Below are 21,946 nucleotides of genomic sequence, written 5' to 3'. Positions count from 1 at the left end.
CACACACACACACCCCCCTCTCCCACCGCACACACATACACACACACACACACACACACACACACACACCACCAGCCCAGGGAGACACAATGATTTCTTGTTAGAGATCGCCAGCAACTAAATGACATCTTCGAGAGAGAGAGAGACAGAGGCGTAGAGAGAGACAGAAAGAGAAAGAGAAAAATGGAACAATGATGACAGTGCAGCAGGGTGTCTGAAGGAGGGATGCAAGGCTAAACGGAAGAGCCAAGACAGAATTATAATGCGCATGGGGGGGGGGGGGGGGGGTGATGTGAGGGCTAGAGAGTGAGTGTGTGTGTGTGTGTGTGTGTGTGTGTGTGTGTGTGTGTGTGTGTGTGTGTGTGTGTGTGTGTGTGTGTGTGTGTGTGTGTGTGTGTGTGTGTGTGTGTGTGTGTGTGTGACCGGTCATTTCAAAATCAGAGCAATTTAAATGAAGAGATAGGAAAGCAGGAAGAGATAGAAGAAGAAGAAAAAAGGAGAGAGGAAAAAAAAAAAAAAAAAGACAGAGCCTCAACTCCAGAGAGGCAGTGACCTGATTTAAAGTGAATTTCAGCATGGACTGTATGTCTTGGAGAGAGAGAGCGGGAGAACAGAATGAGTAATAGAAAGTGTGGGCGTGTGTGTGTGTGTGCGCGCGCGCGCGTGCGTCTGGATAGGGTAGAGATTAAGAAAGAGGGGCATTAAAAGAGACATGAAAGAAAGTGAGAGAGGGGCAAGGAGAAAGGAGTGTGGCATAAAGGAGGAGAGGGTGGAGGAGCAGCAGACAGGGATTTATGATGGGGAAGAGCCGAGGAGAAGATGGAGGGGAGGGGTGGGGGTGGGGGGGGGGGGGGGGGGGGGGGGTTGAGAAGGGCACAGTATTCTCATCCGTCTGCCTGTGCAGAGATGAAGTCTGTTTGTGGATCCTATTAACGCCTCCACACAGGGTCCCGCGCGCACGCACACGCACACACATTTACATTATAGTGGGGTGGGGGGTGGGGGGTGGGGGGGGTTTGGGGGCAGCCCACATAGCAGGACAGAGATAGAGAGTTAGACAGAGAGAGAGTTAGACAGAGAGAGAGAGAGACAGCTTGGCAGAGAGAGAGAGAGAGACAGCTAGACAGAGCGAGAGCTAGACAGAACCATAGCGAGAGAGGGCGAGAGAGAGACAGACCTAGAGAGATGGCTAGACAGAGAGGAGACCTAGGGAAAAAGCTGGATAGATATGGAACTAGACAGAAGAGCAAAAGAGAAAGAGACACACAGAAGTAGCCAGAGAGGGATAAAGAGATACTATTCTGCACTAGGATTAGATGGAATAAACTTGAATGACTTGTGTGTTTGTGTACGTGTTTGGTGTGCGTGCGTGCATGTGTGCTTGCGTGTGAGCATGTGCACGCTTTTCTCGGCCTGTGGAGATGTAAAACAGAGCTCAGTGACGAATCATGAAGTAGAGAGAACATTGACGTGACCACAGACAGACAGACAGACAGACAGACAGACAGACAGACAGACAGACAGACAATCCATTGGAAGATTGAGTACATACCTGTTTGTGCATTTCAATGTTAAGGCCATAGGACATCTCGTAGTACTGTGAAGAGAGAACGACATGGCTCATTACATGTTAATGTGAACATGAATGGCGTGATAAAATGGTCAATGGTGCGGGGGAAACCGCCTTGTTCATTTAAAGAATATATATATATCCAACATATGAACCATCGCCGGCATTGGATTTATAAACCGAGCAATGAAGCATTCAACCTGTACATTCAACAGCAAACCAAAAAAAATAGAAATATGAATTAAGCTGATGGGAGGCCGCAGGCCGTTCATCGCCTCACTAAGCTATTCCTACTCAGTCTTCCACAAAGACATACAAAGAGACCAGTGGGTCCGCTGTAAAGCCCAGGAACTGAGAATGACCCTCAAGTACTTCCTTTAGGAATGTGGGAGTGCGCCAGCCAGGCTACCTCAAATCCCCTCTGGGCAGAGAATTGTGAGGGACTATCGCAATAATGACATCTGATGTGTGCTATTCTGCCGGCCGCCACTTACCTGAGGCCCGTGGTCGCTCTGAGCAACAACTGAGCCAGAGAGAGAGAGAGAGGGAGGGAGAGGTGGACAGAGGTAGACAGAGAGAGAGAGGTAGACAGAGAGACAGAGAGAGAGAGGTAGACAGAGAGACAGAGAGAGAGAGGTAGACAGAGAGACAGAGAGAGAGAGGTAGACAGAGAGACAGAGAGAGAGAGGTAGACAGAGAGAGGTAGACAGAGAGACAGAGAGAGATAGACAGAGAGAGAGAGAGAGACCGAGAGAGAGAGACCGAGACCCGAGACCCGAGACCGAGACCGAGAGAGCCAGAGAGGTAGACAGAGAGAGAGAGAGAGCCAGAGAGAGAGCCAGAGAGAGACAGACAGAGACGGAGACAGAGTGAGAGAGACACACAGACAGACAGACAGACAGACAGACAGACAGACAGACAGACAGACAGACAGACAGACAGACAGACAGAGACAGAGATAGGGGGAGAGAGACACACAGACAGACAGACAGACAGAGAGAGACAGAGATTAGGGGGAGAGAGACAGACAGACAGAAACATGGAGGTAGACAAAGACAGAGGGAAAGAAAGCGAGAGAGATGAGAGTGAGTGTGAAAGGGGTGAGGGCGAGAGAGAGAGAGAGAGAGAAAGGGGTAAGAGAGAAAGAAAGACCAAGAGAAAGTGTAAGAGGGAGACGGAACCGAGTGGGCAAGTGAGATAGGGCGAGTTAGGGAAAGCGAGCCAGGGAGAGAGCCAGGGAGAGAGCCAGGGAGAGAGCCAGGGAGAGAGATGGAGAATAGGGGGGGGGGGGCATTTTAAAGTCAGATGCCGTGGAAAGTGACAGGCTGACATTTACTTTTCACAACTGCTGGTTGGGGGAGAGGAGATTGGCAGTTGGGCAGCCAGAACCACTTGGCAGGATGGAAGAGGCGATGGCAGGGGTCCTCTTTCTATCCACACACACATCCTCACTAACACTGGCTCTGTGTCTCTGTGTGCGTGCGTGTGCGTGTGTGTTTCTTGGCATTTCTGTGGCAGAGTGCAACTGTGGAGGCGTCTTGAGCTGTGCTTTGTGTGTATCTGTGTTTCCCTAAAATGAGTGGGTGCTGGTTTTTGTGGATGTGTGGCTCCCACTCTGGCTCTGCGTGCCGCGTTGTGTTTGTTATTTATATGTGTGTTGTTCTCCATATGCGTGTTGTGTGTCCTCCTGTATGTGTGTGTCCTTTATGCATTTGCCCACTTGTGTGTTTGTGCGTGTGTGTGTGTGTGTGTGCGCGCATACGTGCATCCATGTTCTTTATGCGGGTTCTTTAAGCATGCGTGTGTTCTTCATGTGTGCGCGTGTTCTTTAAGGGTGCGTGTATGCGTGTGTGTTCTTTAAGCGTGTGTGTGTGTGTGTGCGCGTCTCCATAAAAGACGCCTTTTCCTGGCAGCTGGCTTCTCCGCTCAAAAGTCGGCGTGCCAAGTTTTGCCTGTTGCTTAGCAACATCCAAACTCCCCAAATTCGGCAGCCAGGAGCAGAGGACTGGGCGTCGCGTCGTGCCAAATTAACCCCCCCCCCCTCTCTCTCTCTCTCTCTCTCTCTCTCGCCCTCCCTCCCTCCCTCCTCTCCTCCCCCCCCCCCCCCCCCCTCCTCCTCCCTCCTCCTCCTCCCCCCCCTACTCCTCCTCCTCCTCCCCCCTCTCCCCCTGCTCGATCCACAAGTGCCTGCTTTGTGCCAAGGAAGCTACACAGCCCTCTCTCTGTGCCACGCCGGGGATGGGGAAACCTAGGGACAAGCTTGTGTGATTAGCAGCGGTGCCCAACCCCAGGCCACCGGGCGCTTCTTCCTGTGTACTTAATGCCTGGCTCAGGGGCACGTCGGCAGATTTATTTTTCGGAAAAAAAATTCTCGGGGATTCAAACTCCAGACACTTGTTGACGCCCGGTAAGCCGCTGGCGGAGCGAGTGTCGAACCTTAGCACGGGCCGTTGGGTTTCAGCCGGTCGCCGTAACATCACCAACGGCAACCGAAATGACCAAATATCCCTAGAAGCAGCCGACAGTCGTACAGCTGGGCTCTATGAGACAGCCAGTGGGCTGTACCCGTACCAGGGGTAGAATGACCTCAAGGGACACGGTTATGGTCATAAATCGACACTACAGTCAACAGATCCGATGTTGATTTAGGGTGGCCGGCGGCCAAGTTCCTATCTCGTCGTTTTTGTTGACACTTTTTTTCCAAGGAGACTCGCAGTGATTTCTGATGGGACGTAGGCGGAGGTAGGGCACCTGGTTTCCTGAGGACACCAGGTGCGTTTCCACTGAGAGTCGCACACAGTACCCATTATGCTACAATAATTAACATCACCGTCACACCCAATCATATTGAGCACATGCATTCAAAACAACAGGTGCATGATCTTTAGCATTTCGTCAACATGCTAAGGCTGTCATTTCGGTTGGCAGTCCTTCTTCATAGCCCTGTTGACAATTACAATGCATGCTCCCATACGCGTGTGCGCTAGACACATGCTTCGCAATCACAGATGGGAAAGCTCCACTCAAGCTGTCAAGTGCAGTCCGACGTTCCTCAAGAAAGTAAACGGAAGCGGATATATAGGCGCTGTTTGTTATGTGTGTGAGTTGTTTTTTTTGGGCATATTGACAGTGAGTTCATGCAAACCTTCATTCAACCATTTCATTCTGCGCGTGTGTGCGCTCTCGCGTGCGTGCGTGCGTGTGTGTGTGTCTCACCATCACGTAGTGTCTCTGGATCTCCGTCTTCTCTGTAGCCAGCTTCTCACATTCCAACTTCAAACTGCAGTGAACAAGAAAGAGGAGGGCAAAGAATGAGAATAGAGGAGCAGTGGGGGGGGGGGGGGGGGGGGGGAGAAGAAACACACTATGGAATAGTGTACACTGTTGGTTCACGTAATACCCAAGACTGAAACCCACAAGACAATACGACAACATGACAACAAATGAGCCCACTCTGTGACTCACTCCCATTCGATCCGATACACAAACACCCAAAAAGAGAGAAAGGGAAGGAGGGACCGACATGGAGCGAGCGAGAAGGGCAGAGAGGGAGCGAGAGAGAGACAGTGACAGAGACAGAGAGAGCTAGCTGCATGCGGGGAGAGGACCACATGGAGAGAGACAGAGATGGAGAGAGTGTGAAAATTGGGGAGCAAGAGGGACAGAGAGAGAGAGAGAGAAGGTGAGATGGAGAGAGAGAGGGAGAGAGACAGAGAGAGAGAGGAGAAGGAGAGGGCAGGGCTTCTGGGTGCTGACAGCCATTATCACTTCGGAGCACATCAGAAATAGATGAACTCACACTTGGAGCTTGAAATCCAGCCAAGACTGCAGCCAGGCACATCCAAGGTCTCACCCGCCCTCCCTCCCTCCCCCCTCCCTCCCTCCCTCCCTCCCCCTCCCCCCACTGGACTATTTTTCTCTATCCATGTGCCCTCCACTTCTCATTCTGTTGCTCCATTCTTCACAATTACCTGACTGTCCCCAATGCACATTCACATACACACAACCCAAAGTTCATACACACACACACACACACACAGGCTTCTGATTAAGTGGGCCAAGAGTGACAGGGTCTACTCTTTTTCTAATAAAAAACAAACCACCTTCCACCAGATGTTTCCCTTAGAACCTCACAGCGACCCACCCTGCCTCTAGGGACCTGTGTGTGTGTGTGTGTGTGTGTGTGTGTGTGTGTGTGTGTGTGTGTGTGTGTGTGTGTGTGTGTGTGTGTGTGTGTGTGTGTGTGTGTGTGTGTGTGCGCGTGCGTGCGTGCGTGGTTTGTCGTTATTGGCTAATGTGGTTTACAGCCACCGTGGGATCCCAAGACTCTCCCAGCACCACATGAGTGATACGAGAACACACACACACACAAACATCAGCCTGCTCCCATGTGTCCCATATCAGCGTCTGTCCTCTCCGTGTCTTTGTCTCCCATCTCTCCCTCATGGCTTAACTGTCCCCAAGTGTCCCCTATAACTGGATAAACAAGCATCTTCACACACACACACACACACACACACACACAGACACACACACACACACACACGCACACGCACGCACGACCAGGAGAGCCGGTATATTTAGGCCCCAACGGTTTATGCGAGCTGGTTTGCGGTCCTCTGATAGATGGATTCAGGGATTGCAGTGTGCCGGGCTGAGCTTGGGAGTGAGTGAGTGAATGAGTGCGTGTGTGTGTGTGTGGGGGGGGGGGGGGGGGAGGGGGTTGGAGTTTAGTGCCCGTCGTAGTGGTGGTGGTGGGGGGGGTCATTTGGTGGAGGAAAATTAGAATATGATTAATACCGCAACATTACCCCCGGCCGCAGCAACAGGTAATAACAGCCCCCATCCGTGGTCGCTTGCTGAAGCCCTGTGCACACATACGCCCGTAATTGACTCATTTATCATTGCCATCCAGTTGAGTAGAAGAGGGACGGAGAGGCAGGGACGTTGGGGATTAATCCCCCCCCCCCCCCCCCCCATCACACTCTCCCCCCCTCCCCTGCACCCAACACCCATCATCCCTCCCCCAACTCTCCCATTCCACCCCCGCACCAAAGATTTTATTACAGTGGAATTGCCTATCGGCACAAGTCATTCTGGGATGGACTGTGTGGGAACTAACGCGGTACTGTGTGTGTGTGTGTGTGTGTGTGTGTGTGTGTGTGTGTGTGTGTGTGTGTGTGTGTGTGTGTGTGTGTGTGTGTGTGTGTGTGTGTGTGTGTGTGTGTGTGTGTGTGTGTGTGCGCGCCACATGGGAAAATGTAAATTATTGCATGTGCATTCTAGTACGGGCACAAACTCACTCTGTTAACCGCAGGATTAAAGATAAAGGTTGGCTGTTTTGAACTCTTTGGCAAAGATGTTTAAAAAAGGATTAATAGACTGATAACGTCTTGCAACGTTATCGGGCTACTTATCTAGCGCTTAGCTGGGAGACAGGAAACGGGACTTTGGGGGCTGACAGACCTCTGAAAAAACTCACACACCGACAGGAAGTAGGGGTTAGGCTGAGGAGCGCAACATGTTTACTCTTGTGTGTGTGGTCTGTATGTTTGGTTTCTTTTTCTGCAACATTGAGTCCGTCATTCATGGATTCATTGTCCACCGGCGGAAATGGATGCGTACGAAAAGAGCAATCTCTACATTCACACACGCTAGCTTATCCAGTCTAGTGAGAGCCCTGACCGTCCCTTAGGTAAGGAGAATACAACTATAAGAAAAGGAAATGACCGTGTGTGTGTGCACTTGGTGAGTGTCTTTCCTCTATGAGGGTGTGTCTTTAGGTGCAGATAGTAGTGTGTGTGTGTGTGTGTGTGTGTGTGTGTGTGTGTGTGTGTGTGTGTGTGTGTGTGTGTGTGTGTGTAATAATAAGTCCTTGGCTCGCTAGTATTCAGAGAGAGATGAAGAGCAAGAGCAATACAAAAATGGCAGAGCAGTGAAATTAAAAACACAGAGGAGAGAAAGAAGCAAGGACAGAAGTGTGTGCGTGCTGGCACGTGTGTGTAAACAAGAGGATGAGTGACAGAAAGCGAAAAGGAGCAAGAGATATAGGAGAGAGACTGCAAAAGGAGAGAGAGGGAGCAGGAGAGACAGCAAGAGAAGGAGAGAGAGCGAGCAAACAGGAGAGAGGGATAGCAAGAGATTGAGTAGGAGAGAGAGAGAGGGCGAGAGAGAGAGAGGGTGAGAGAGAGAGAGAATGAGCGAGAGCGATGGAGATGGCGGACTTGGTCCCTCCAATCTTTCCCTGCCGTTGACAGGAGATAAGATGATCAGCCAAACGTGCTACAAATCAGCAGCCTGCCAGCCCACAGACAGCTCAGTCAGCACAGCGTGCGCACACACACACACACAACTATTTAGTCACACAGACTAATGTTAACATATGACTGGATGCAATACATGAGCATTCAGGTGGCCACGTGGACCTGCCAAGGTTCTCTCACACTCACACACACACACACACACACACACACACACACACACACACACACACACACACACACACACACACACACACACACACACACACACACACACACACACACACACACACACACACACACACCTTCTTGGGCTTTACCTTTGACGGTGATTAAACTAGAATAGAGGCTATAGTTAGCATGTCAGCAACTGGACCTCTGCTGTACGTTGTTCTTTACTCCACGGCCCTTCAAATATCTCCACAAATGATGATTAAAGCAACGCCAAATTTCTTATTGAATTCTGAGAATCAGAGGTGCCCTTTTCTTAGCCAATGTTTTCATATGAACCAACTAAGCATCAATCATCAATAATTTAATAAAAAAGGCAGTTATTTTAAGCAGTAGGAGAGCACACAGAGCCCTTTAGAAATTGATGTGTCTTGGTGATAGTGATAAGTCTAAAATTATAGTCCAAATATTAATCGATGCCATTTCATCACAGTTACTGAAATAAGGCCTTCATTTTTGAGAATACTTTGCCGGACATGGGGTTGGCTCCGATAACCAGTTTGTGAACGTTCCACCCTGCTCGGAACTTCGGCAGCATTTATTTTGTGGTGTGTGAGCAAGGGACACCGGTGGCGAGGAGAGTGTCGATGTGTGGAGCTCTGTCTGAGCAAAGGTTGATGGCCGTGTCCGAGAGAGGGGTAAGCTTCCGTGACCCTTAGCTTAATAGTATAAGTGCAAAACAACACTGCTAATTTTAACACTCATACACAGTACTTGATAAGTATCAAAGTTGTGTAAAGCTGTAACCATGGGGATAACACGGCCTGCAAAAAACGAATGAAAAACAAATTGCAATACCACGCCCGCATAACAAATGTTTGTAACTCTCACTGAAGAAATAAATGTATTATGTGAATTGTTAAAGAATTTTTTCTAACCTTTCTTTGTAATAATTCCATTTATATGAAAATTACACAAACCCCCAATTTTCGACTACAAAATCAACCAATACAGACACAAGGAAACAAACACACACACACACACACACACACACACACACACCCTCCAGGTATATGCATGTTCACTTTACATCTCATCAACTATTAATGCTCAGTGCTGCGCTCTCCTGCGTCAGTACTGGGAAACCATCGGCTCCTCTCTTTCCCCTTCTACTTCAAAACCCCCCCACACGCGTGTGCCAACACCCGTGCACAACTAAACACACCCCCCACCCGGTGGGCTTTGGGGAAGTCTTTCCCCATCCCCAGGGTGTGAACTAGGGACAGGAGCCTAGCGGTACGATATAATACAGTCATTTTTGACTGTGGATACCTTATGTATCGCGATTCTGTAAATAATGCAAAATTATGTGATTTTATCTTTTGTGTGGTTTAATGTTCTATATTAAAGTGCATTTCTTTTTTATTAGAGAGCAAATCAACTATAGGCAAACCATTACGCCCATTGTAGGATGGTAGCATAATAAGTTTCCACGAAGATTGCATTCTTATTTCTGGCTTACTTTTGTTTATTTCCCCCCATCCCTAGTGTGTGCAACACACACACACACACACACACACACACACACACACACACACACACACACCTCATTGCGAGTGTTTATCCTTGAGACCTGTGCACACACACGGTATTAGGAAGGGTTTTTCTCTGTGAAACAACCCACAAACAAAAACAAACATGTCGATAAAACCCTGACCCCAAATCCTGCTTCCTCTGCAAAGCACTAGCGATGGACGGACAGTCGGACACCGATTAAAACCCAGCAGAAGAACGCCCACGCACATAAACCTATACCCCGCACACAACCGGCCTTTTAAAAACGCCGGCCAGCGGACGGATTCACCAATGAAAGTGTCACGCCTCGGCCGCGATCAAGAAGGCCCGTAAATATTGTTTCATATTAAAAATGACGACGGGCACCTCATTAAACACCTCTTCCCCCCGGGCGCCCGGCGTTAATTGAGGACATTATTAAGGAGGGATCCATTATGGGACCGGTGCTGGTCTCCACTGGAGTGCAGCTGACCTTGCGGGACTGAACAGCAGCTCACGCTCCGGCGTGGAGGACGCGGCGCCTCTCGTCGCGGCCGCCCCCCTCGTCCCCGTGCACTCGTCGCTCTGAGGGCGAGCCGTGCGGGAGGAGCACTCAGCCCGCCTGTCACTGCAGCAGAGTGCGCGGTGAGCCCCGCGCTACGGACGCACGAGCGTGTGCGTGCGTACGTGTGATACAGTAATGAAGGCTTTGTGTTGTCGCCCCCCCCCCCCCCACCGTGCAGGTTGATTAGAGAGCGTTTAGAGCTGACACGCTCGCAGTCACACAGAATGTTAATTATTGAACCAACCCACAGCCGTCATCCCCTTCCTCGTTGCCCCACACACACACACACACACACACACACACACACACACACACACACACACACACACACACACACACACACACACACACACACACACACACACACACACACACACACACACACACAGTTTACAACCAAAATAGTTCTCGTTATTGGAATGCACACTCTCACACCAGACTAATCTCTTTTCGGCCCCCTTCCTGCCCACTAATCCAACATCGATCAGCATCCAGCCACCTTCTCCGGCACAGAAATACAAAGATAAGCCCTACTATTTCGAGATCTTGTGTGTGTGGCCATGCAAAATGTCCCTCTAAGTCTGTGGGTTTAGCTGTCATTTTGTGCATGCATATTTATACTGCGCGTGTGTTTTTGTGCGTCTGTGAGTCTGTGTCTGCGTGCGTGTTTCTGTGTTTGTCTCTGCGTGCGTGTCCTTTTGTGTCTGTGTGTTTCTTACTGCACGTCAAGGGGCATAGATGCCAGAAGCAGAAAAGCGTCTCTCAAAATGTGCAATGACCAAAACAGTGATTGAATTAAAGTCAGGCTTTCTCCTCTGTAAATCATGCCCAATAACTTACTCAGGTAATTGCGTATATGGCAATGCAGTTATGACTAAGCATATCAACTAGTACTCTCCTAAGTCTAACACTTGCGTTCTCTTTTGAGTGGTGGATTTGAATGCTGGCTTCAGAAAGAGCCAGAGATAGAAAATGCACTCCAAGCACAGAGAACCATCTGAAAATCTGAGAAGCACCATGGCCACTGTTCATTATACCTCCGCAACCAGAAGGAGAACGCCCGCGCCTGCAATATAATATCAATCTACGCAAATCGGATAGCACCGCGCCACCGCACAAAAGGCCTCGTCAAATCAACATTTCATGAGAGAGCGATCTAAAAAGGCAATCCAATACCGTCTATTGTCAATCATTGGTCGACCTTCTTGACTGTTAGTCGCCACGTTGCCATGGCGTTCAGCTTTCTCAAACTACTCCGATGTCCGTTTCGGAGGGGAGGGGAGGAGAGGGAAGGGAAGCAGAAAGCAGCAATCTTGCCACCGTTGAGCATCATCTAGGATGTTTATCTGCACATTCATCAAGCCATCAAATATGTAAAAGACAGCCAGCACTCCTCAAAGCATCCTGGTATAAAGGCCCAGCCCTTTGCCTGGGTTTTAATGCGCATCTTGAAAAAAAGACACCCAATAAAACCAGTGCGGTTTGAATGCAACCCCTCCCCTGATTTCCCTATCCGCTTCCGTGATCTCAGCTTTAATGTGTTTTACGTGTTTCCTGCCACCTGTGTTCAACACAAAAGGAGCTGAAGTCCCGGGTGTCTTAAGGTGAGGCAGGTAAACGACGCAAAACGTCCGCCGAGTGGAACGGATAATGCCCTCCCTCGACCCAACAGATCCAGGGAGGGACATCCAAAAAAAAGGTCTGAAGTTGAAGTTCAGGTTTGTCCGTCAGGCCAGCGTCTTCACAAACCGCGGCCAGCCTCGGACCACCCTCCGGGCTATGTAGAATTTCAATTTGTTTGGAAACTTGCTGTGAACTTTTTGTGCGCGGTTTTTTGATTACATTCCAGGAGCGCATGACTCTTGACTGCGCCGCTGGGAAACCGTGACCCCGTCGCACTGTGACGAACCGCCTCGATCCGGCTCCAGTCAGGAATTGAATGAGCGTTGTGATATGATAAAGGATTAGCGGCGGCGGCTGTACGGAGCTACCTAGCTTTCCATTGTGTGTGTGTCAGTGCAGCAGAAGAGGGGGTGGGGGGGGGGAAATCGGCTCGGGGGCATCCGAAGGTATGCCTGGAATCAGCCGTTCCAGGCCAGGTCAGCCGCTTGTTTGGACTGGCAGACTATAAGCTACTGGCTAACGAGAATGGCTTGGCACGCACAACATGCAGCCGATGTGTGTGTGTGTGTGTGTGTGTGTGTGTGTGTGTGTGTGTGTGTGTGTGTGTGTCCGTCCCCCCACAGTGGGGCCGGGTGCTGCACAATAGAAGCTGGAGAGAGGACAAAGGGGCTTGGAGGGGGAGTCCTGGGCAACGGTATCAAAGTGGGATGTGGAGAGTCGAGAGAGAAAGGGGGAGGGTGGGGGAGAAGGGGAGCCTCTGAAGAATTGCCAAGCGAGCGCTGTGGGTCTGGGACACTAAAGCCAACCACAGACCCACTTTCAAAAGCATTCTGGACACATTCCTGCACAGAATGCCGTCAGCCACACAGGCTAATTGTCTTGCGTACACACACACACACACACACACACACACACACACACACACACACACACACACACACACACACACACACACACACACACACACACACACACACACACACACACACACACACAAACGATGCCAGGAAAAATGCTGCGTCCAAGCCAAAACATAATAACTATAAAACATTATATAGACATAACTCCACACAACTCATAAAAACAATAAAGCGCAGCCATGGAGGAAAGTGCACACCAAGCCCTGCTTGGATTCCACAAAAAAAAAAAAAAAAAAGGAGATACAAGATGCAAGATAATCTTTAAGAAATCTGCTTTATTCTCGTTGCCATATGTCCTTCCTCTCTTTTCGATTTGTTGCCCGGTCCAAAGCCTGTGTTCACACCTCCCTGTGAGTGACAGACGGCGGAACACACCTGTGGTACTGGGTCTGGAGGAACTGGAACTCCTCCTTGATGCGGTCCAGGGTTTCTGGGTACGTTAGTTTCAGCGACTGGGGGGTCCCAGAGGCCGCTGCAGCCGCAGCAGCGACCGCATTGGCAGAGGAACCGGGGGGCGCCTGCAGAGGTGCCTGAGGAGAAAGGAGGTGTCGGGTGATGAGTTAGCGGGACATGTTATGCAAAAGTCATGTACGAGCTCGAGTCATATTCATCATGGACCACACACCCCGACATACTTTCATGCAGTCCTTGGAAGTTCAAAGTCTCCTTTCTTATAGCTGTGCAAACTTTTATCACGTGGGCGCTTTATCCGAGCGGCATCTCTACAGGAACCCGTGTGGTTAGGAAACGGAATCAACCAAAGTCACATGCCGTCCATGTGTATGCTTGGTCGGCAGCTTGGAGTGTGTGTTATGGGAGGGACATGTGTGTGTACAAGAGCCGCTCAGCCAAAAGAACACTTGTTTTGCGGCACGGCGGGCCTGGAGAATGAGCGACAAAGAGGGGGGGGGGGGGGGGAAGAACCTCCCATCATGGCTGGAGACCTCGTCACCCCATGCCACCCCCCCTACTCTGCAGGGTCCGGAGCAATTAGGAGAACACAGCCGGTAGGGTAATGCTCCAGGACAGGCAGAAAAAAAAGGGGGTGGAGAGTTTAGGGGTGTGTGTGTGTGTGTGTGTGTGTGTGTGTGTGTGTGTGTGTGTGTGTGTGTGTGTGTGTGTGTGTGTGTGTGTGTGTGTGTGTGTGATGTCCGGTTGCTGCTGGATTAGCAGCGTTGTGAGAGAAGGGGAGGTGTAGACGATGCTGATGAACCGCATGGCTAAGACTAAAGCATGCGTGTGTGAAAGAGGGCGCCGGCCCTGGATCTACATGCGCAGCAGCAGCAGCACATGTCCGACGTCGATTTAAGCCGAGCCATGCATCTCTGTTTGCACGTGTGTGGGTGTCCTCCTGACCGACTGCAAGATGAGTACAAGTGGGGTATGTGTGTGTGTGGAGGGGGTTGTCTGTGTCTGTGGAGAAGCACAGAAGAAGAAAGATTAATGAATAATGGATTTTGGAAGGTCAGATATCACTGGAAGGAGGACTTTTTTTGGGGCGGAAGGGGGGGTGGAGAGATGGAGGAGGAGGGAGAGAGAGAGAGAGAGAGAGAGAGAGAGAGAGAGAGAGAGAGAGAGAGAGAGAGAGAGAGAGAGAGAGAGAGAGAGAGAGAGAGAGAGAGAGAGAGAGAGAGAGAGAGAGAGAGAGAGAGAGAGAGAGAGAGAGAGAGAGAGAGAGAGAAGAAGCCGGAGATTATGGAGAGATTGTTAATTGGTGAAAGGGGAGAGCAAGAATGAGATTTAGAAAATGAGGTTGGGATGGAGAGTAAAGGGGCAGGGGAGGACTAGAGTTGGAGAGGAGGAGGAGGAGGAGCCCTGCAGAGAGGGAAAGAGAGGAGAGGGAAAGAGGAGAGGGGCTGTGGCCTCATTGTTCCTCTCCTCTAACAAGCTGCTCTCAATCTGTCGGCCCGATCCCCCTCCAAGAACACAGGCACACGCACATTGTCAGTCTAACGCACACGCACCAAATTGTAAGCCTTGTTCGCATGACACATACACACAGCACTTTTCATGCACAGATGCCCATGATGTGACACACACACACACACACACACACACACACACACACCATTTTGCAGAAAGGTGGAGGAGGGAGGGGGCAGCTGCCCTTCTCTCTCTCGCTTTTCCTTTATCTTTCACCTTTCTGTCTTCCATTTCACTCTTACCCAGCAACCTCCCCCCCCCCCACCAAGCCCCCGCTGCCTTCTTTTTTTCCCCTCCTCTCCCAGAGCCACGTGCTTCAGAGTGCAGGTGCACACAGAGGCAGAATCTTCATCAGGGCAGGAGGCCCCCGCTCCACCACCATTAGCCCTGATGGAGGTTAGCCTCGGCTCTGACACTGGGGAACGGCCCGAGAAGTGAAAAAGAAATGGATTTCTTTAAGACTAAAGGAAAGCACTGCGCCGGGCGTCTGCCAGGTCAGCCGTCCGGGCTCCGAGAGGCTCTGACTGAGGGGTTGTTTGCGTGGTGCTGGTGATGCTTGGGTTGGAGGCGATGGTGCTGTTTGTGGTGGTGGTTCAGAGGAGAGAGGACATGGGCAAGGTTACTGTTGTATGTAAATACCGCCAACGTTAAAGACATCATAAAGTACATTCTTCTTCTATCCAACATAACCCCCCCCCCCCCCCCCCCACAACACCTTAACAATCACTGCCGAATCAGTGGTCACGACATTAACTTTGTAAACCCCCCTACATCTCTCTCTGGAAGTCACAGCCCACAGCAGTCCATCCCACAAACAGGGAGAAAGCTTTCTTATAAGGGACGCTCAAGCAGGCCATCTTATAACAGAGAGTGAGCATGTGCCCCATTAGGTAAGACAGGGCCAGGAGCTGGGGCGGTTACATATCAGCACTACACCCGATCCAACTGTGCCAAGTCCAGGCCAGACGATGAGGCCAGCTCCGTCTGGCGGGCGCCAGAACCGGATCGTCTCTCCTCAGATCCACCCCGACTCCGAGTGCCGCAGACCGACCGAGGCTTTGCACATGCACGGAGAAGCTCCCAGCAGCCGTGACCCCGTAACCTGTGAGCGTTACCAACGCAGACACTGACACACTCGTCGGCCCCAGAACCCACGAGACGCCAAGCCCGTCGTGGTGATTAAAGAAGGACCACATGAGGACGAGTCGGACTGCGAGAGGGAGACTAAACACAGCGGTCATGGCATAAGAATGTCTCTTCCGTGTTCCTAACCCTGGTCTGGATGTGGTTGAAGGGGGTCCGGTCAGTAATGGCAGAACAACACTAGCACTAGGTCTGTATGCAACAAATTAGGACAGCCTCATAACAGATCTGGCAGCTATTAAAAGGGCGGGTTATGCATTAAGCACACACACACACACACACACTCAAGGACAAACACACATGAGCATGCACAGATAAAAACACACACTCTTCAGTGTGTGCGAGTGTGGCATTCCTTCAACGTAATTAATGTTGTTTTCATTTGAGTTGACGCCACAAGCAGCAAACCACGATGCCCTCATATCCCTGTTGTAAACCCCCTCCCCCCCTCCGTCCAACCCCACAAAGACACACGTGTGTGCGTGTGTGTACACATGTGCAACCACAGTCACTCAGACAGAAAGTTCCAGAGGCTGTAAAATGTTGACATAAAGCTTGTCAACATTTTATAGCCATGCATCGACGATAATATTAACAAATATAGAAGTTGATACAGTCTCCCAAAAATCTATTCATTGCATCATCCACAAAAACGAATGAATGGGGAAATATCGCTTTCCAATATAACTGAGAGAACATTGAGGTGAACATAAGACGGTGTCAACATTTGGAATTATGCTGAATGCTCTGCAATGGGTTTGACTATGACTTGTCCGGTTGACCTCGAGCAAAATGTTTCAAGAAATGAGATAGCATGATCCTCCAACCACATGGTATCAAGGAGACCAGAGGCCTGGCTAGACAGTAGCCAGGCTACTACCTCAAAGTCCTCAAAGAGGTTATTCATGTTGTCAGGTCATTTCCTGCTTACCTCTTACTGCTCTATTTTGATGATACAATCTTATAGCATATGCAGGGATGTTACATCACACTTCAGCTCCTGCAGACAGTGCTGCAATACAACTTCCCCAGTCCATCAAAGACTGCAGTTTCTCTACAGAATGTCTTAAAGGAGGCAGAGGTACCACAAATTCAAGACTACATGTTTGGGGAAAAAGAATGTGATGGTGTCCACCTTTAGGACTGAACGCCTCACATAAATAAATGTTTTAACACGCAACTTCCAAAAGGAACATAGCTTATCGTGACTGAGCTTCAAATTAAAACCTGACCTAATCACATCACAAACCAAAAATGGGCAACAGCGCTCTTTGAAAAAACAGATGTGAAGATCTACATTCACTCGAGTAAAGCAAAAATAATTACTTAAAAAGGGAGCCACATCTCCCAGCTCACACCAGATATTTCGTGCCTCCACCACCTATCTCGGCTCATTAGCCAGACCGCTAATTACGCTGCTTACCCACAGAGTCAATCATTATTTAGAGTAAATACCCACTGAGCGCCATCTCCCTCTCTGGCCCGTCTACCACATTACACGGTAGCGAGGGTAGGTCTCCGTACCCAAAATAGCATCTCGCGCTACGCTCATCCTTCACTTGTCTCCCCATCTCCCACACACTTTATGGGGAACGCCCGCCGTACACCCCTCAACACGGGGGTCAACGCCTCAAAAAACAATAACATGCCACCGGAACGCCATTTTTTTTTTTAATAATAAACATACACGTTTAAGTTCACGGTTCATGCACGCATGACGCGACTGCAACACCAGGAGGCAAGGTCTATTTGCATGCTTAAAGCTTTGGAGAGGGAGGACTGAACCCCAACACCCCCCTGCCTCCCTCCCACCCCCACACCTGTTTCATTAGCATTACACATCTTCCTTTCTCTGCCATTTTCTTACAACCACCCACCGCCTCCAAGCCCCTACCCCCCCCCCCCCCCCCCCCCCCCCCCCCGCCTCCCGCTTCCCCTGCAAGCCTCGTTATTCAAATTTCCCTGCTGTCAGCCAGTATTAGCGGTGCGCCACAGTTTGGCTGTCAGCTGGCGTAATTGCTGGAGGTGCCTTCCTTTATTAGGTAAACCTCCCCCCCCCCACCCCCCTCCCGGCTTGTTTGTTCCTTCCGCCGAGAGACGCACCTCCACAAAAGCTTGTGTAAACCTGAGCTCCTTTCCTTTTACCTCCTCCTTCTCTCCTCCTCGCCTTCTTCGCACGCACACTCTTCCCCCCCCCCCCCCCCCCCCCCCTCTCTCTCTCTCTCTTCCTAATTGTTGGCAGAGCGAGGGAGGCAGGCGAGAGGCTGATCGATAGCCAGGCTCTCTCTGCAGGGCAGCGGTGGAGATAAAGAGCTGAAAGCATGCTGTGAGTCAGGAAGCAGAGAGCTCTCTCGGAGGGTGCAGCGGGTCCCTTCTCCGGGTTCATCGGCTGAAACCTATGGCGAGCCCCGCTGGCCGCTTCCCACTTCAGGTGGACCCGGTTCTTTTCTCGTTTGACTACCATATAAGAGAAACCTTTATGTCGTCTGATTTCAACCCAGCAGACCTTTGAGAGAAAACGGTTTTAGTCCCGTGTGCAATTTATTGATGTGCATTATGCTTTGATATACTGGCAGATGAAACCGATGCATTGTATTTTTTAGCCGCTTTCTAGACTTCTCTGTGAGCGTAACCAATCCTTCACCCTGCCTATGGACAGCCTTCCCATGCCTGCAATAGAGCCTTTCGGGTTGGAACTCGACCAGGGTCAAGCGAGCCAAGATGTCAGTGGGAGGTGGGTGACCTCACAGGACAGGATTGCTTGGTACATACGCATCCCACTGCCAGCAGTCCTGGGATTACGTTACATTCGGGCAGCGAGGACGCATATGTGTCTTGGCCATTGGCCATGTGTTAAAAATTAAAAGACGAAGAAATGTAAAAAGCCTTGGATTTATCCTTCCTCTCCTGTTGGCATTTGAGAACAAATGATCGATTCCACCAGTTGACTTGATTGTATCAATGTTCTGAACAAGATGGGTGAACACCGAGAAATATTGCAGGCATCTACCTTTAGATCGAGAAAAAATCTTTGAGAAGGAGAGGTTATGGTCTAATTTATTGCGGATTTTTCTCTCTTCCTTTTTAGACCATTTCCTCTGGCATATTATGCATTTAGTAAACAATATATCATGAGTACACGACAATGGATCTTCCCTTACAACTTTTGGTGATTGATTTACAAAGTCTGAGCAGGTATTCTTAACACTAAAAATAGAAAAGAGAAACTACTAGGATTTGGAGGCAAGTGGGGCCCCCCCCTTAACGTCACTCAAACACTAAATTAGCAATCCCCCCACCCCCACACACTTGCACACTGTAAATGTGGCCCGATGTTGCTCAGAAAAATAGAGAAGTTACCCAATCGAAAGCAAAGAAAATAGTCCTCTTTGTGGCAGTTGGTGGCATTTTGTGACTCGCTGAAGTACACATTCTGTGGATGCGTAATAACGACCTTTGAAGCTGGCTCCCATCGCGGTGGGGGAGGAGAGAGACAGAGGACATCAGAATTACTGGTTACCCACCATAGGAGAGTAGTCTCTTATCCTACCACTGGCCTCCATCTTAGTAAAATTGTTGCCACCAAGAAAATGGTGGAATTGTGAACCAGCTCCCTTTAAGGAGTCAGGGCTTACAATTAATAAGACAGGGGTGTGCAAGAGACCACTTTGTTACACATCTCACCTAAAGCATCCATACCTTTAGGTCTGACCTGCGTGTGTTGTTGTTTTTCTAGCTCAACAACAAACACAAAAAACAACCTGGTTGTCGCCGAGTCCAAAAGATTATTCACTTATACAACTCCATCTCGCGGTGCCGCGAGTGGAGAAGGCCACAGTTACCAATTGATAACAGTCCTGTCACCGGTGAAGTGCACATGAGTGGAGCTAAGCTGTTGTCCTCAGGGACCCCGAGGGCATCGCCGAACCACCCCCCCCCCCTCACACACACACACACACAGACAGGACCTGAGTTTGTAGGCCTGCGGAAACCCCTGGAATGATGCAGAGCTGGAAGCCGGGCCCCTCAGCCTTCCTTCCACCCGGGCCAGGGCAGTGGCAGACCACCCCCCCCCCCCCCACACACACACACACACCCCCCTCCCTCCCTCCCTCCCTCCCTCACCCTCCTCCTCCCACTCCCCGGGAAGCCAGACCATACGTTTATATGCGGTTTTGGACTCGGTACAGAAACACAGCGGCTGGGATGAGAGGGATCAGGTTTTTTAACACTGAAAAAACCCACAGAAGTGCCACGGCCCGGCCTCTCCCTGACTGCCTGTCTGGTTTCCTGCAGTAAGCTACATGATATACACAGCTGGCGACACGTGAAACACATGCGCGTGGCGCGCCGCGTAGCATACATCACATCGTCAGTTCTGCCAGAAGAGGTATAGAGGAAAATGGAATAACCGTTACACAGAATGACAGTGTAAACATTTCCCTGTTGGTCATAAGCCAAACCCCAAATTCAAACGTCATAATAATTTCATTCTGGAAATATGTAGGTAACTAAATAGGCCCATCTATTAACTGAAGTTATTTTTCAATTGGTCCCTTAGCAAATGCATGTGTAAAGTCATACGCAACAGCAAGATTAATGCCCCCTAACCGATGCATGGAGTGGGGTTGAGGAAGCACTCTCTTGGGTGGGGTGCCGGGTGGCATGGAGGGGGATGGATGGCTGTGGATGGGGTTAAGCAAATGAGCAGGTCCTAATTGATACTTCACAAAGCTAGAGGACGAGTGTTTATGTTTTTCCGTCATCTCAAACGCTCTCCACCCAAGTCATCTTCACAAATTAAAGCCATGATGCACCACAAAATGTCCACCCATTACACATGCAGAAATAGGAGTATAAGAGCATGCTGGTTTCTAGTTTGCATTCCTTATGCACATCCCAAAGATCAGCCACCCAAAGAGGATTTCTAAAAGTTTTAGTTGTCCTACGATAGAAAACAAAACCCACAATTATATTACAACAAAGCATATGCATCATCTATTGTATGCTTATGAAAAGAAAGGATAATTACAAGGAGACAGTGAATAGTCCTATTACAAATGGAGATTACTGAGAGAATGTGTCAACAAGCCAAGCTGACTCACTCACTCCTTCGCCCTGTGTCAGGAGGGCAAACATAAAGAGCCACTTCATCATCTGGGTCAACTATCTATATACCAAATACAAGACTCCTTATTCTACCCGGACGATATTAGGCACCAAGGACGTTGGCTTTGCCCACAAGGAGAATATAGGTCCAACTGATTCAAGTGGATGTGGTCTATGGAGGGACTCATGGGGACTACGTTCAAACTGGTGGACATGGGTAACACGTAACCATCCGTCTACTGAAATACAATGATTACATGGGCATCACGATTTAAAAAACAACATATCAAATGTATTTCCAAGCTTCAAGTCTGGAGTATGCTATCACAATCTCCGAAGGAAATCCCGGAACTAAATAGCAAGGATGACAAAGACGATATGTAACAATCCCGGTTTGAACTAACTTGGGCTCGTTTAAACCTATTTAATCCGAGTTTCTTTCGCTTCAAGAATCGGCTAACTCTTGTTAAACATGCATTGTGCATTCACCCGGGATCCGAGTTCGTAAAAAAAAAAAACATAGCATCGCGAAACAAGGAGTAGACGAAATGGAAACGCTGCCGGTGTTGCATAGTAGCGAAGTAGCCTACTTACCGGTGGACGGTTTTGAGGAAACATTGTGGCCGCCGACTTGCGTTCGGGTTATTCGTGTCTTATCTTCTTTCTGCCTTTTGAGCGAAAGGGCTCGTTTAAAATGGAGTAGACCGTCTACTACGTTGGTGTTTCAGAGAGGCATTGGCCCGATTTCAAAAGCGGTAATGGCAAAGCTAGTCTCAGCTTGCTCATTCCTTGCTCAAGACTCCTTTGTTCTGGGCTGTCTCTCCAACCCACACTGCACTGCTCTCGACGTTAGGGGAAGAGATGCGCCTGCCGGTCTAAGACGGTCCAAGTCCTCGCAACTTCGCTCTTCGAACTGTTTTTTTTCTTGTTTTAATCGCCGATCATCAAGCTACTCGTTCCCCTTCCGCCAAGCCTTTCCAACCATTCAGAATACGGGTCAGATATGTGTGTGTTTGCTTGTGGCTTCCGAGACGGACACACCACCACCATCACATCGATGCAGCCGCAGCCTCTTTTGTTTCGCTCGTTGCCCTACACTCTTTTCACA

The 21,946-nt window shown here is 49.7% G+C and overlaps 1 protein-coding gene across 3 annotated transcripts in view; it reads right to left on the bottom strand.

Annotated features, from left to right (window-relative positions):
- tle2a (TLE family member 2, transcriptional corepressor a) overlaps positions 1 to 21,946 on the bottom strand; it is a 35,928-nt gene extending 13,982 nt beyond the window's left edge. For 2 of the 3 annotated variants that reach the window (XM_030373391.1, XM_030373392.1), the window contains exons 1-4: positions 21,433 to 21,946; positions 13,039 to 13,193; positions 4,787 to 4,850; positions 1,553 to 1,597 (exon numbers count right to left, since the gene is read on the bottom strand). In XM_030373391.1, the coding sequence (XP_030229251.1) occupies positions 1,553 to 1,597; positions 4,787 to 4,850; positions 13,039 to 13,193; positions 21,433 to 21,456 (288 nt within the window). In that variant the 5' untranslated portion in view covers positions 21,457 to 21,946. The remainder of the gene's footprint in view (positions 1 to 1,552; positions 1,598 to 4,786; positions 4,851 to 13,038; positions 13,194 to 21,432) is intronic. The other variant, XM_030373393.1, reaches the window with a different exon arrangement.

This window comes from Gadus morhua, chromosome 12 (genome assembly GCF_902167405.1).
Source record: "Gadus morhua chromosome 12, gadMor3.0, whole genome shotgun sequence".
NCBI classification, from domain to species: domain Eukaryota; kingdom Metazoa; phylum Chordata; class Actinopteri; order Gadiformes; family Gadidae; genus Gadus; species Gadus morhua.
This window is presented reverse-complemented; position numbering and strand designations above follow the sequence as displayed.